This window comes from Pecten maximus, chromosome 9 (assembly GCF_902652985.1).
Source record: "Pecten maximus chromosome 9, xPecMax1.1, whole genome shotgun sequence".
Taxonomy (NCBI): Eukaryota; Metazoa; Mollusca; class Bivalvia; order Pectinida; family Pectinidae; genus Pecten; species Pecten maximus.
This window is the reverse complement of record NC_047023.1, coordinates 20,584,888-20,602,078: the sequence shown is the minus strand read 5'-3', so window position 1 is coordinate 20,602,078 and position 17,191 is coordinate 20,584,888. Positions and strand designations below refer to the sequence as shown.

Genomic DNA, 17,191 nt, shown 5'->3' with positions numbered 1-17,191 from the left:
CAAAGACGTTAAATCATAAATTTTGTAAGGAAAGTTAACATGTTTGCACATGTACTCTAAGAACATCTGCGACTGGGTTCGGATATTACAGGGATGTCCGGCGACTAACGTCCCGATAAGAGATTGATGTCAAATGCGGAGTTTTTTTTTATTGACAGGCCAATCAAATGGAAGGTATATCAAAGGGTGGAGTCGCACGCGCAAGAGAGAGCGAGTATTGTATAAGCATCACGCAATGTGTAGGAAGTGAAATAAGTTGTCACCTGTATACCTGTGCGATACACCTGAGTTACGGGCGTCTACCTTTCTACAGGTGACGGTGTATATATATAGGTCCCCGACACAGTCTCTCATCATTCTGCCGTAGTAGGTACATGTGACCGTCTCTGGCCTGGAGTGTGTTGCCTTTAGCATTGTCTGTTTGTAACCATCATCAGACACAGCGAAGGCCTATTACATAGACATAAGACTTACATTTTCTTCTATAATGTATCTTATATCGAGCTGTCTCCTCCTCCTCATGCCAGCAGTCGTATCCTCATTACCGTTTGGCTGCCAACAGGGCGTGAACTGCCACCTACCTAAATGTTTCTGTAGCACTTTGCATCACTTTATGAACCGTAGTGATATTCCACAGATGGTTTATTTTGGATTGGACGATGCCGTGACTGGATCCGCTTCGGACTATTACAAAGTTCTGTTCAGAAGAGAACGAAAAAATCCGAATGGCTGTCCAATAACTCCAACTTTGTACATTTCCCACACGTACACCCAGTACAACGTTGTACGAGAATATCGTGACCTTGGATACGAACTGGCCGTGCATAGTGTCACCCACACAAACATTAACACGGGCCCAAAAGTGTTGCAAGAGGCGCGCGATCAGAAGAACAATATCATAAATCTTGCTGGAGCGAAGCCTGAAGATGTTGTTGGCTGGAGAAGCCCTTTCCTAAAGACGGCGGGAGACAGTCAGGTGGACATGCTAGAACAGTTAGGGTTCGAGTACGATATTTCATTGACGCACAAACGCGCACACATGCGTGACGGCAGTCCCTTTCCTTTTACATTGGACTACGGATGGCCATATAACTGCCAGATTCGTCCATGTCCCCATAACAGTCACAAAGGATTCTGGGAAGTTCCAGTGAACGCTATGCGGGATTTCAAAGACCAGTTCTCGTGTGCCTATGTTGATGGCTGCTATAACAGACCCTCTACCGAGGAGCAGGCCTATAAGTACATCATGGACAATTTCCTGAGTCACTATAATGGTAACAGAGCTCCTTTAGGGTTCAATATGCACTACGCCTGGTTTATGTTAAATGATAATAATTTCAAGGCGATGGACAGGGCTATAGAGGATATAATGCAGTACCCCGGTGTATATATTGTTAACGTTAAACAGATGCTAGAGTGGATGAAACGTCCGACAAAGCTTTCTGAACTTTCCAGCTTTGAACCCTGGGGATGTGGTCTGACAACCCCAAAACCACACATAACAACTACTACTACGACAACAACTCCAAGACCAACGACAACTACTACTAAACCAACAACGACTACAACAACAACAACAACAACAACAACAACGACAACAACACCAAAACCAACAACGACCACGACAACTACAACAACTCCGAAACCAACAACGACCACGACAACTCCGAAACCAACAACGACCACGACAACTCCGAAACCAACAACGACCACGACAACAACTCCGAAACCAACAACGACTACAACAACGACTCCGAAACCAACAACAACCACAACAACTCCGAAACCAACAACGACCACAACAACACCCAAACCAACAACTACCACAACAACCACACCCAAACCTGCAATAACTGAAGCACCAAAACCAACGACAAGGCAACAACCACCATCGACTACGAATGCACCGGAAGTGAAACACAAAACACGTCTACCAGGTCCTATACCCAACGAAAATTGTCAACAGGAAGTAAACTGCCACCTACCGGATTGTTATTGTGCTGGTACAAGTATTCCAGGAGAACTTCCGGTATCAGACACACCACAAATGGTATTCTTTACGTTGGATGGTGTAGTGAACTATCAGGTGTACGGGAAGATTAGTAGATTACTTCCGGCTTCTCGGAAGAACCCTGACAATTGTCCGGTAAGTGCTACGTTTTTTGTTTCCCAGTCTGGTACCTTTAGAATGTACCTGAAACTTTTGAAAAGCCGCGGTATGGAAATTGCAAACAAAGGTTATAATGGGGTACATTTTAACAATCAGCATGTCCTTAACGACGAAATGATGTCACAACTTGGAGAATTAGGTCAACTAGACATCAAACCGAAAGGCTGGAGGAGTCCTAATCTTAAACCATTAGGGGATGGTCAGTTCGAAAAAGTTATGAAGAATGGTTATCTCTACGATTCCACGTTAACAGTCCCTCGAGAAAGCAATGGTGATAAGTACTGGCCATTTACCTTAGATTATGGGTGGAAGGAGTCCTGTGTGATACCAGACTGTCCCAAGGCTGCCTATCCGGGGTTATGGGAGGTTCCCAACACTCCAGTTATAGATTATCGCAATCTCTACATCTGTAACTATGTGGATGGCTGTATGTATTCTCCCCCTACAGCTAACGACACGTTCAACTTCCTTTGGAATAATTTCAAAGCTCATTATCAAACAAACAAGGCACCTTTCGGAATACATCTTCGTCATATCTGGTTCTCACACCCATTCTTTACTAAAAACCTGGAAGGGCTGCAAATGTTTGTTGACAAATTGAGCACGATGAATGACGTTTATATTCTGGCCATCAGGGATATACTTCAATGGATGAAAACGCCAACGTCTCTACAGAACCTCCAAACGAACAGTCCCTGGCAGTGTTGATCAATAGTGTTCAGAACATTATGTAGTATTATTCGTTTTAAGTACAGTTCTATCCCCAAAGTGCTAGTTTCATATAGTTTTAAGTTGACGCCCTGTTCGTCGTAAATGCATCCTATTGTTTTACCTATACGATTCATCTAAAGTGTGACCATATCTTCTTTTGAGGTAAATATTTCGGTTCATTTATGTTACCAGAATAAGAAAAACAATAACTATAATAGGGATAGAAATATCTATAACAGCCATTCATGTGGTTTTTATTGTGCTTATCCTCAATAAGCAGTACCTATTTACACTTTACAAGTTATAAAATGTAATATTAGCACGAAAGTTCAGAATATCTGGCCGACTATGCCTTTAGATGAACCGTATTCCAAACCTATTTAATTATACCAAACACGATTTTAAATACCAGATAACATATTTTCATTTATATGTTTATGACCATAAATCAAGTTGTTAATTTATTTTTGTATTCACAAATGTTAATATATTTACCCTTTTGTCTCGTTGTCTATGGAAATGTATTCGTACCATGTGATCGTTATTTTTACGTATGGCATTTACAATCAAATTGTAAATCAACATATACATGTGATGTAGTTTGGTTCTTATGAAATCCATTTATCCCCTGAGGCTGTGACATTTAGATGTACCAAATAACAAAACAAAAGCCCGAAACTGTTTTTATTAATGCTATATGAAATAACGAATATACATATAAAATTATATTACATACATGAAATTTAAAAGTGTTCGGCCTTTTATTCCTTTTTATACAATGTATTCCGTATCTGTCATTCCTACCGGAATTAATTCTTATTACGTTAGACGGATTGTTTTGGACACAACGTATTCCAAATCTGTGTCCTTGATACCTTAGATTGATGCCAATTTATTCATTTCATTTATTGAAATAAAATATAAGAAATTATTTTAAATTATTTGATCATATTATGAAAGGCAGAGTAAAACAGTCTTTAAAAATCGTTTTACTACATAACTGAATAGGATATTTCCTTTAAACATTCTGAAGAATATGCTTATTATTTTACCATAGGGAAGCCTTAAACTAGTCCCTAAAGCAAGGCACACAAAATGGGCCTGTGTACTATATAAATGTAAGTTGTTATTCGCCATCAGAATTAAGACACTTAATTAAGAAAACTGGTGATATCCACCAAACTATGCATTAACATTATACAATATAAGTAATTTACAAAAACTGTCTGATTATTTTTATTTAAAGACTATTATTTTTCGTCAACATTAGATCGTATTGCATCAGACATGGAAACATCACCTATTCTTGACGAAAGCCTATATATCTAAAGTTGAGATGTATATCCTTAACCACATATTATAATGTGCAATTCGTTTTTGTAAAACATATTTCACGATATATCGTAATGTATCTTTGAGAATTAATTATGATTGCACAAGACTGTTGTATGCGAATGTACCATCATTGCAGTAAAGCAGCTAATCTTTATAAAATAAGCACACTAGACATCAAAGCCATCTGTTTATTCCATTTTGGTCCCTGATAAATTTTAATCTATTTATTGGACCAAATAATTTTGCTCGACGAAATCGTAGTTCTATAGCTTCATTTCAATTAAGCGACGCATTTCAACCAGAATCATTCTGGATTAAAAAACATCGTTATCTTGCCATTAGTAATTCCCGATTACTCGAAAATAAATGCCCGGATGGATTGAATTCACGTGATAATGTTCTCATTTCTATAAAGCAAAAGTTTTGGTTGATAGGTTTACCTAAGTATTTGTTGAACATCAGAAATATATATCAAAGAAATGAGAAAATGAATTATTACAATTCTCATTGTTAATGATAAATTTTGCCCAGTGTTGTAGAAGTATTATGTAACTACACTAAGTTATTTAAATACACAATTTCATCGTTGAAGTGGCAGTACCTCGGTCTCGTAATCGTAGTTTTGTGCTTTATAAAATGCTGTTATATATATTTGTCTACCATTGTACATGTAACGGTATGATAATTATATGATAATAAGTGGGATATGATTTACATGTCAATTATACGATATAAGCACTTTGCATTGTCACTTTACACGTACGATCTATCATAATAAGACACATGAAGTGCATACATATGATTCAAATAATGCATGTACCTAATGTCATAGATAATGAGCTCACGTATCTGGGAATTTTACAGGAAATGCTGTTGTTGATGATGTAATATTTTAATGAAATAGATAATGAAATAAATGCTTTTTAATGATGAAACATCTTCATTTGTCTTCTTACAATACATAATTATAACGTATACTAAAAACCTGATTTTGGTCTTAGTTTACTACATAAAATGTACCGTCTTGTGTAGTAATGGCTGGGTTAGAAATGTTTCCCCGACCGAGAAAATATTTGCCCTGGAGACATCAAACAAAGACAATATAAGAACCAAGGAAACAACTGAAGATAGCAAAATCAAAATTAATGTACAACACACACTAGAGAAGGATCGAGGAAATGCCAACGCCAGATAACCATGTGGACATTAAAACTAAAGGTAACTTGAAGGAGGATCCCACCACGCACAGAAAAAGAAAAATCAAGGCGGCAAGTTACTAGTATCGAAACCCTTTTTAATTTCTAGGAGAAACCAGACTTTTTGACAGGATAACTATTTTCAGCCATGATACCGGGAAGAATCAGGATTTTGACATGACGAAACAGACTTTGTTATATGTTAAACTGTTCCCTGCATAAAGGTCTCCATATCAGCTGTATGATGCAAGAAAATATTTAAGTCACCTGCAAATTTCATATTTTCCTATAGAATAATGAAATGTACAGTTATAGTTTTTTAAATATTAAAATCCTATTAAGTATATTCCAGCACTAGAAAAATAAAACCTTAACTTTGGAGAACATTTTGAGAAAGTAAGGTCGTTACAGAGTTTAGCAGGTTAACTAAATATAATGAATCACAGGTCGGACTTTCTATTCTATATACATTTATGTATAGGCATATTTAAATATACGCATTTGTTTGTAATAATTTGAAACATTTTAAAGAACATGAGATAAATATTATGACAGCTATCTTACATGTGAGATATCACTGAGCTAATAAACGTCCATAGACCTGACACGCAAACTTATATTCAGGAAACAATGCGTATCTAAATTTCATAAAACATGCCATCTTATATAACGCATTGATTATCTTTTATATTTTGTATCATGATATAAAATGTATAATATGTATCCGATACATTGTATTATATAATATATTTTACAGAAATGAAACTATTATATCGTTCAAATTATACACTATGCACGAACGAATACACATATCTCTTATGTACATGTCCTAAAACGTCATAGTTAAAGTTCAAATTAAATTTGAGGTATTGCACAAAAAAGGGAGAGAGTACTCTAAATAAACCGCGAAGCTGTTTATGATGATAATAAACGCCGTTTTATGTGTGTTATAACTCCGTAACATTTATAATAAATTATATTTAAGTTAATCCTAACAACTTCATCTATGCAAAGCAAAATGTCTCTTTATTGATGGACTATTTTCTCCTACAAATCATTACGCTGTTCAAATCGCCAATCAAAAGGGACGTTATACACAGCGACGTCGTTGTTAACGTCATGTACTAATAACATCAACTTCCAGACCAATGAATATGCTTGTTACAAACAAAATTTATTTAAAAATGATCTGTTGCTTAAATTTCGCCATATTATTATTTCATGATTTTCAGATAGATCATAATGCAATATATACTAATTTGGCGTGTAGTCATAACACTGTTGTTGAAGGTTTAACTTGAATATAGCTTTTATGTTATGGAGATATAACGCAAAAACAAAAACAAAAAACAAACAAACCTCGAAGCTACTTGTGATGAGAGAGTACTCCGGTTATTTTTGTGTGTTATCATAAAACATAAAAAATCATTCGAGTTAATCCTTATAATTTAATTTATACCCTACAAAAATCACTTCATTGATGGACTATTTTCTCTTACAAATCATTACACTGTTTCACCCGCCATACAAAAACGACGTTATAAACAGCGACGATGTTTTACGTAATAGGCTTATAGCATAAATTTCTAAGCCAATGAAAATACTTATTGCAAACAAAATTAACTTATTTCAGTAATAATTTAACAAAGAGTAAGATCGAAACTTCTTGCCTGAAGTTAGACGTGTATAACCCGTAATATCTATCAGTTGTGACACAAGTTCGACGAGGATTGCTCACTTCCATAACAGTACCTAGTCCACAATACGAGTGATTGGTTGTCAGATTACATAATCCCTAATTATATGCATAGATACCTACAATAAGCCTGTTTCAGGTACTAGTGTCCTTATGGCTGACTGATTTTAATGTTCGCTTTCAAATATTCATCGCAAGTATAGCAAAAATTACATGCATGCGAAATGAACCTCTTATTCAGTATACTATATATCAATTGACACATGAAATTAGCATCATCATTTCAATTAATGTCTGATTTGCTCAGTATATGTCATAGTCTAGTGTACTGTATGATATAGTGAGTAACCACGTCAGACTGGGTCATCATTTAATCTTCATACACTGTTGGTTGTCCATAATCAAACTCTCTTGTGTATTTCATGGTACCAGATTTATTAGTCTAATCTAGTTGTTTAATTAATCAGTGCCGCTGGGTTCTTCAACATATGAGTATGTTAATGGCAGTATATTAACAATTTTAAATTCTAGACTAATCATTTCTGGTAAAACTAATTACCAATTTTACAAAACTCTACCATACTATACCTGTCTATCATAAGTAATACACACACAGGTTTTGAAGTAAAGGAGATATGAGATTTTTTTTCCTAATCAGGTGAATAAGATAGCTACCTTTTGAACAGCTGGGTCCGATGTATTTTCGTTAGAGAATCGGTATATCTGACTATACCGAACACTAAACATTATTGTCTACAAGGTGAGCGATGTACCTTTCATTCAACTATGCTGCACATGTCAGACGTAAGATGAAATTAAGTGACTTGCATTGATATGATGTACGTCCTTCTCCCTTTATTGCGGTAATATTTATCATCCACATTACATGCTTAATATTTTCATGATTTATAATTTCCCTGTCAGCCGACAAAAACAACAGAATACCGACAAAGTAAAGATTCGTAATTCTAAATCAAAATCAATAAATCAAAGGCAAAATACAACCAAAAATCTGGATCGAAAAAGAGACCATGAAAGAGCAAAGGGAGAATAAGACCAGGTGTTCCGAGAAACTAAGCGTTTTCTGTTTCATCGACGCATCCGCCGAACAAATCTAGGTCAAATCTGGGTAGCAGGTAAGTCACGTTCTCAAAATGAGAACTAGGTTGGTGACAACGGAACCGCTCGACATATCACCAAACATCCAACACGCCTGACTTCTTATCGTCCCGGAAATTGATCATTTCCAAATAAGATCATGATGTCGACGATGAAACGAATAAGTAAGTAAGTAGGAATCTAATAAAGGAGAATAATTATCATAAATCTACTCCGTACAGCATAGTCGTCTTTCTAGCACTAGGCAGTAACGCTAAGAAGAGGCATATATTTGTTGCCAAGTTATCAAGTGCAAAAAGTCGCGAATCAGCTATCGATCGTAAGAATCTACAGGGTCATGTGCATCAAACATAACAAATTCGTGTGTTGTCTCACATTATTATAATTTGGTTATTAGCTCGTCATCATTTTATTCCTGAAATTTAACTCCAAAGTCTCTTTAACTTCAGACTCGTCGAAGATCATAACTTACAGAAACGTAATTATCTAAATCCTAATACAGTTTTAAAGTGTTTTTTATTCTGAAATAGATCTTTTCAACTCATGAATTATCGCCAGTTATTACATGAGTTTGGGATGAGATGATAGACATTAGTATGGTGAATTTAAATTACAATTCAGCAAAAAATTTGGATTTATATCCAACAGTTGTTAGAAGTTAACAGAAAGACACAGTTTGTTAAGTCGACACAAAGGGAGCATTCAAAGGTTATCAGCGATCGCGACAATCAATTAACGTAGAATTTCCTTGTTAAAGGATTTATACAACTAATTAATGTTTGATATCTGACAGTGAAACAACGTCAGATAACGTCTGAATGTATATGTCCTTTATGTTTAACGAGTCAGACAGACATATCCGCTCACTGTTCCGATAAAGTACGGCATGACAGTCTCATAGATCGCCCCGATCAAGTACGCCTTACAGTCTGTCCCCCAGGACGTCATCCTGATTGACTATTTCCTACATGATGTGACTTGAAATTTAATAACTGACGCTGTACTCAGGTGCAAATACCTGTCCTAAATGAGAACGTCTCTAGTTATTAACGGAAACAATAGTTTTATGATAAATGCTGACGTGTAATTTATTCTTGTCAAGTTGATTCGGTGGCTATAGATGTCACAAAAAATATATAATTATTATGTGAATGAAATATTTTACCAAATATTGTCAAGACTTTTCGTTATTTTTTTTTTTTAATTTCGGAGAATTCCATGTTCTGTGAGTAGTGAATACCGTTATGCCCAATAATAATTACAAAACTGCATCTTACGACTGCTTCTCCTAGAAATCGCTCCAACATACACGACTAAATAAGTACTGTTTCAATACACACAATACTTCAATATATCACTCTGTCATGACATACATGCCGAGTCATGCTAAGGCAGCACGATCCTTAATTATATTGGCATGTCTAGAATAACTTTACAGTAATGTTACACATGTACGAGAAAAGGATTGTGTGATAATGAAGTATGACCAGTTCATCAATCAATGTATTAATACGCCGAGATATGAATATTCAAATTATTGTTCATGCATATAAAAGGCCATTTAGTCAAATATATCAAAATTACAAAATAATAATGAATGAACTTCATCCTTACTTACAACGACACGTTCATTATAGGCGCAGCTTAACACCAACGTAAACTAATATAACCAACCAAAGACAATAAGAGAATCCCGAAGCGTAAAAGCAAAACCAATACAAGGTACACGCATAACGAAGGAAAGATAGACAGACTCGAAACTTAACTGTGTGGAAATATTTTCATGTCTATACATAAGTGGTTCATATGTATATTGTGAATCATGAGGACAATTGAGGGAGAATCAAATTACTAATTAACAATTGTAAAAATGATCTAACAACTGAATGATCTCACTTGGCGAATGACTGTTATCTGGTGTATTTTTGTATAATTATCATATAGTTGAAAGAGGTAATGTTTAAGTATGCCCAGGTCATATAAATTACTTTCGTCATTATGTCATTTTGATTAATCTTTTCCTTTAAGTATTCAACGAAGATCTAAGCCAATATTTCTTTTCCAAAGGACACTACAAAACAAATCATACACATTCCATATTATATCTCAGGGTTAACTATACCACATTGTTAATGTTGTTATTGATTTATCGTAAGCATTAAAAGGCAAATATGATAAATAAAAAATGTACAAAATAATGAATTTTGTGTCGAATGCTATAAAAGGCAATAAAGTTGATATTTTACCAAAGAATAGAATTGTGCAAACATGAAACATGCATGTAGCACGATTGAGTAAAATAAATGTACAATAGACATAAAGATTAAAGTATCGATACTAGACAACAATGTAGGCTGGGAAAAGTGTCACAAACAATGTCTTAATAACTACTATGACAAAGATGCTACCAACTAGAACTTATCAGATACTGATGCCATTGCATCTCCCAATCTAGATTTTGAGATTTCGTTCAATCTGATTAAAATCATATCTTGATCAGAATGGATTTCAATCGACTTTTTTCAGTTTTCTCGGTTGCCTTCTATGTGTAAGTACTTAAGGCCTTTAGCATCACTGACGAGTCCTTAACGAAACAGCTGTTTGATACTGTTTCATTTTTCATTCTACACTTTCTATCTTTTGATATACATGTATGTATTGAAACTTATTAATAGCAAGTGTGTCTTTTCTACAGTCACATATGATATTAAGACAGCCAGCACAACCTTGTCAAGTCTTGAAGGCCCTGAAGCTTTACAGACAATTTATGTGTTCAGAATCTATGAAGTCAGCATGATTAATATCGACATGGTTCAGATTGCTACATACATTTATATTACTTATTTGATGTATTTCGCACCTGTCAGGTAATTTCATTGCGGAGTTGAATTACTAATTGAGCTATGTAGCATACCACACTATCAATAGTATTGATATGGTATCAATACTTCTGTAGAGCTAGACCATGATCTTAGTACTATACTAAGGCTATATATCAGTATATCTTATACAACATGACGTATCGACAAAGCGATAAGTCAAACATTCATTCATTATCTGATCTATATACACGGAACACCTGACAATGTGCTCTATTAGTATTATATTAACATATTGACATACTTTCCTCGGCGATGATTGCTTTCATGATTATGAACGAAGTTTCGACCAGATGCATCAACGCCTTAGTGGGCAGTGATTATCTCCTTTCCGTATACAATTTTCCATTCCCAATGGTACCACACCTGCTTCTCTTATCTACATATGCATGCCATAATCAATTTCAAATTCAGCTACCTGTTCCGATTAACACAAGTTTCTTGGTAGATGTTAAATGGTTAAAAACACGTTCAATATTTGAGTAATGCAGGTTGATTAAGGTCATCAGGAAGATTTGTTACTGGCCAGGGTCTCATTAAAATGCTATAAAGTTCTGTGCTTTAGGCTTGATTGTTTCGTTGTTGTTAAAATTTTTCCAGTACATTTTTCATTTGACTTAAATCTACCTGGCGATTGTTTTCAAAGTAGCAGAAGACACACAATCCAACAGAATATCTGGTCTAATTATATGTGTAAGAAGCAGAGGACGCTCACTCCAACAGAACGTCTGGTCTTGTTATATGTGTAAAAAACAGAAGACTCTCACTCTCTTTTTATTGTTGTAATAATTGACACTTGTTTTTTTCGAATGTGAGAATAACTTACGGATTGAAGAGGTTCATCCGGAATGACCTAGCGTTGGTATTGATAGAGAAGATAGTTATTTTCATAATCATATTAATTTCCATGGAAGCCTAAAAAGTGTTTCATATTTTAGCAAATGTAGTAATGATTTTACACAAGTTAAAATGATTATTAAAATACCACGCATTTCACCAGTTAAAGAAATTATACCATACATACAAAGTACATTGTGTGCTTTCTCGGGAAGACATTTAGGTTTCTTTGTATTATTGTGAAAGTGCTAAAATATCGAAAATATTACTGCATCGAATAATCATGAAAATTAATAGTGCTTTTGGTTCACCAAACTGATAATGTACGCAAAAATGTTGTACATGTACGGTATATTAATGTTCAACAAGCCTCGTGATTTAAAAGTCGTTTAATACAATAATGACTTGCAAAATATTGATCAGCATACAATGTATAATAATAGATTCGCTAGAATCTATACTTTCCAATAAATGTACTAATTATGTAAATATTGTTGTACATTTAGCAATTATTTAACATATGCTCTATTCGCCATTGAACTTGCACTTACTATGCGCGGTTTATAAACTTGTGAGACAAAACCTAAGGCCCGTGTGACCTCGTTCTTGACATGAACTTTGATATTTAATTTACATTTTATGAGTTGATGGTTCCAACAAATAGATTGACATGCTAAACTTTTAGGGAAGCAATCCCTGGATATGTATTATTTTTGACATGACATTATGACTATCTGCTGTTGCCTTATATAAATCAACAGTACATTAAAATAATGTCCAACTGTTGATTTAAGATATGTATATTTTGCTTTGTTTTTGCTTCCATTTTTTTCGCATGTAAATATTATATAAATTATTACTGAATCCATGGCGCCCCATTTGATCTTCGTAGTGTAAATGTTGAACCTACATGTAATGCATTGAGATTTCCAACCCGAAATGTAACTGCTGGCTTGATACATTTGAACAGTATTTAACATAATCGTCATTTTGCCTGTCCTCTGGGTCTATAAATTTGAATAATTACTTTTTCATATGTTATACATAGTGTTTCTAGCTTATGCATGCGCGTTATTTCACAGGTTGTAAGTACCTTCAGAGTCGCTAATCTGATAACTTGTAACTATAACGAGAACATTGACGACTCTCTGATAAAACATATATACATCGTGTATATACACTCTCAATTTGGTAATACAAACAAAGTAATTAGATAAATCACACCCAGTCCATCAGCCCGCTCATCTGGGAATACCTAGATCACGACAGCCCTGCCACAACACACACCCAAACAGGTGCTTGCTGGATAGCTTCTCGCCATTATCCACGTCTGAGTTTATTAGTCCATTCCTGTATTGTGAAGATCGGTCTGCTGCCTTCACTGATAAACGGTTAAACAACTTAGTGTCGGGACCTTAACTGCCATTATATTGTTTTTGATCGTCCACTGCACTCAATGTTAATCTCCTACTGAGGAAGCTGGGATACGTTCGATGAATATATATTGTGGTATAAACGTTAGGCTCCAGACGACGTGTTTACCCGTACAGAATGTAACACGAGTTCAAAGACAGATAACTAGGTCTATACTTTCCCAGCCCTCACAGATATAAAAGTACAAGTAGACAATTGCTATGAGGCCTTCTTATACGATGGAATACGCAAGATTATCATTTATGAATTATAATGTACAGTTGCAGAACCAACAGAGAATACCAATGTTAAAACAAAACTATAATTCTAACTCGAAATTGATAAAACGATGGCAAAATACGAAGAAAATATGTAAAAGATTTATATGGATACATTTGAAAATGTAGAAGGAGAATAAGACCAGGTGTCCGACAGGGTAAGCGTCTTCATCGACCGACACCATGGACACCATCTATGTAAACAAGGTCAAATATGGGTTAATTCACATTTTCGGAAAATAGTTACAAAGAAACAACTAGGCTTATTAAGAAGAATCTAGAAAAAAGTCTTATTTCAAATTGCATAAGAATGTAACAAGACAAGGATATCGTCAATAGCACAAAATAAATTATCTCACTTTTGATTTCTTTCGCCGTTTTTATTGGTGCTTAATTTATTTTTGTTAATTTTATAAAAGTCTGTTTTTTCTCATTAAATAGTTCTATAATATACTATACCATTTGTTGAGACGTCCATTTTGACTCCCCCGACTTCCTCTGTTTTCATTCCTACATATTCGGGTCCTGGTATCGCCGATGACCCTAGAAGGACATAAACAACTGCATGATACAGTTCGATAGCATATTTGTATAGCGTGAACACCTTTATATTATACATATTCATTCAGTTAATGGAGATATAAACAGTTAATGATAGGAGACAGATTCATGTATTCGACAATTATTTGAAAAGACGAAGTCATATTTTGACTCTCCCGTTATACCAATCCTTATTCTTGTGTTTAGGTTCCGTGTAAATATACAGTTTGGTCTAATGACCTTAGCTGTTAATAGGACGTTAAACAAAATAAACCAACCCAAACCAATTATATAGCGATTGTATTGACTCTGAGCTGAAATTCACTTATCGTAAAAATGTCGATATTGTCTACTTGGTATGTAATACTGTTTTAATATAGTAGGCGCAACGAGTAATTGTATCTAAATGTTAATATTAGGAATAATCTCTATTCTGTCGGAATAAATTATTCCCAGCAAAACTATGCTATACGGATTTCTCTGTAAGTCGGATTAACAGTTTGTTGTAAAGATTGACCTATTTAGAAACAGTATAATACTACTCATCCTTTACATACATATCTATATTAAACAATTAAATCCACAAGATTTATTTGTACTTAAACTGCTAGTTCACATTATTATATCATGTACATGCTATTACAGTGTACTGATGTATATAAATTAGTAAACCATTATAGTTAGTCATGCTAAGTATCAACGAAATGTGCTAAAATAGAATCAATTCTGCATGCTTTTACATATCAACTGTGTTAATTGGATAGCCTGTCTCCTTTAGTAGGTATATCCACTTGTAGGTAGCCTCATTATGACGTCAGTGCAGGGACACCCCTCCCTCCCTACGTAACAACCCTCTCGATACCAGGCATGTTTACGACACATTCAAGCGTTTAAAGGATACGATAAAATCCTGTGTTTTACAAATTGCTGATAAAGACTTAATGTTTAAATATTTAGACCTGAAGTATCTCAGAAAGTGAGAAAAGTTGTGATACCTAGTGCGGGAACCTTGCATAGTTACCGTGAGTCATCCGGCCCGATATGTAATCTCCGAGGGTCTAGCCAGATGTGGTACGAGGGCAGTCTAAACTGATGTCAGAGAGTTATAATCCGGAACTGTACCAGATGATACGACAATTTTATAACAAATTACAGTTCTAATAACTGCAACAGAATGCATTTTCAAGATTCTCGATAAATAAGAGATATCCTTGAAAAAAGTCTTGATAAAAAAAATCAAAATAGCGTTTGTTAACACATTCAAAGTCAATGTTTTATGACGATCTAATATGAAATACTGTAAATCACTTATATTTCGCGAGTATAATGACGATCTTATATGATATTCTAGTAAATATAAATGTATACATAAAATGAAATTGTGTCTTTAAACTACTGCAGAACTATGAAGTAACCCAGCGACCGGGAATGCAGCTAATACCCTATGATTACCTGAAGATGATACCTACGACATACAAATATATCGAAGGTATTGTTATCACCAAGCAAAAAAAAAAAAAAAAAATTATGAACATCATCTTTCAAATGATCGTTTATAAAACCGAATGTCACATGCCAAGTTTTGTTGCCTCAAATCAAAAAAGAAAGAGAAGAAAAACAAAAAGTAAAAAATAAAAATAAAATAAAGCTCTCAGGATCATAACAGCGATAATTATTTAACTTTTGGTATTACAGTGAACAAAAAATTATTCTTGTTTTCAATAAATCTTGATATCCATTTTGCACGTTTTGAATAATTCCCATAAACATAAAAACTCTTCATTTACTGAGCTTGAAAAGCTCACATGTTGGAGATATTTGAATTTGAATTTGAAAAAAAAAAAAAAAAATACAAAAATACAAAAATTACCGGTTCGTAATAATACCAAATGCATGTATCCACGGAGTCTTCACGCAACTTAGGTTTTCGTTTCGATAAATTGTTAAAGTCTTACACGTAATTCTGAAGATATATTTGTGTATCCAGCACCTACAATGGATTATGTTAAATTCCATCAAATCATAATCGATGAGTGCCATTGAAAATTCCTTTTTAGATAAAGGATATATTAAAATAAAGTCAAATGCAGATTAAAACAATTTAAGATCTAATTAAAATGTCAGAAGGGAGTTGAAATCCTCTGTGATACTGTCAGAATGCAAGTAGGATAGATAGATATGTCGTTGAAATATGCTGAAAAACAGCCCCGTTTGACAAAAGTTGGTTATTATTATTGTTATTATCATATTAAGTAAATTAGCTCAATTAAGATGATAAACTGATTCCATCATTAATAATAAAATCAAACTCATTATCATAATATGATTGGTTTTTAAAGTTTTTAACGCAATACTGTTATATTGAGCCTATAATTGTCCCCGCCACAACAATGCGAAAATCAACTGTTGTTGATTGTATTCCTGTTCATTTGAATATATCGGAATTCAAATTAACATGGCCAACAAGGAAAATGAAAGCTTTTTGTAGCTAAATGCAGTCACGAATCAATCGATTGTGTTCACTTATTTATGCAATAAATACGTAGTTTTTATTGTAATGTGTACATAACAAAAATTGTCACAATGAAAGCCGCTTTGTAAAGAAAAGGTTTTATTTGCACTTGAAATTATAATCAATTTAATTGCAATAAAAATAAGCTAAATTCCTACAATTCCAAGTTACATACTCTTTCGCCGTACCTGAACCAATCAAGCATTATTCTTAGAAAAGCTAATTATGATACACTGTAAGTATTGTTTTCCGATTCAATTAATCGAACTCTTTTATTATTTTCATGCATACAACTTTATTTTCTAACATGTCAGACTTGTTTTAATTCAATTTCCATTGAAACGTACGTCTCCATTGTCGCTGTTTCAGTAATAACCGAGCGAACAATTGATTCATTATTTCTCTTTTTATGTAAAGGTATGATGTTTGCATGTAATATTAAATGTATTCGAAAACTATATTTCCTAACTGTCATATGCATAATATTACACATGCATACAAATGC

The 17,191-nt window shown here is 34.2% G+C and overlaps 1 protein-coding gene across 1 annotated transcript; it reads left to right on the top strand.

Annotated features, from left to right (window-relative positions):
* The first annotated feature begins 356 nt into the window (after positions 1–356).
* On the top strand, positions 357–5,151 carry LOC117334213 (fibronectin type III domain-containing protein 1-like). Its single transcript, XM_033893698.1, has one exon. It carries the CDS (start codon positions 488–490, stop codon positions 2,876–2,878), a length of 2,391 nt encoding a protein of 796 aa, XP_033749589.1. The 5' UTR covers positions 357–487; the 3' UTR covers positions 2,879–5,151.
* The last annotated feature ends 12,040 nt before the right edge of the window (positions 5,152–17,191 follow it).

Bases quoted from the DNA above. Each gene is read 5' to 3' on its own strand.
- LOC117334213 (XM_033893698.1), top strand. From the start codon at position 488: ATGTATCTTATATCGAGCTGTCTCCTCCTCCTCATGCCAGCAGTCGTA.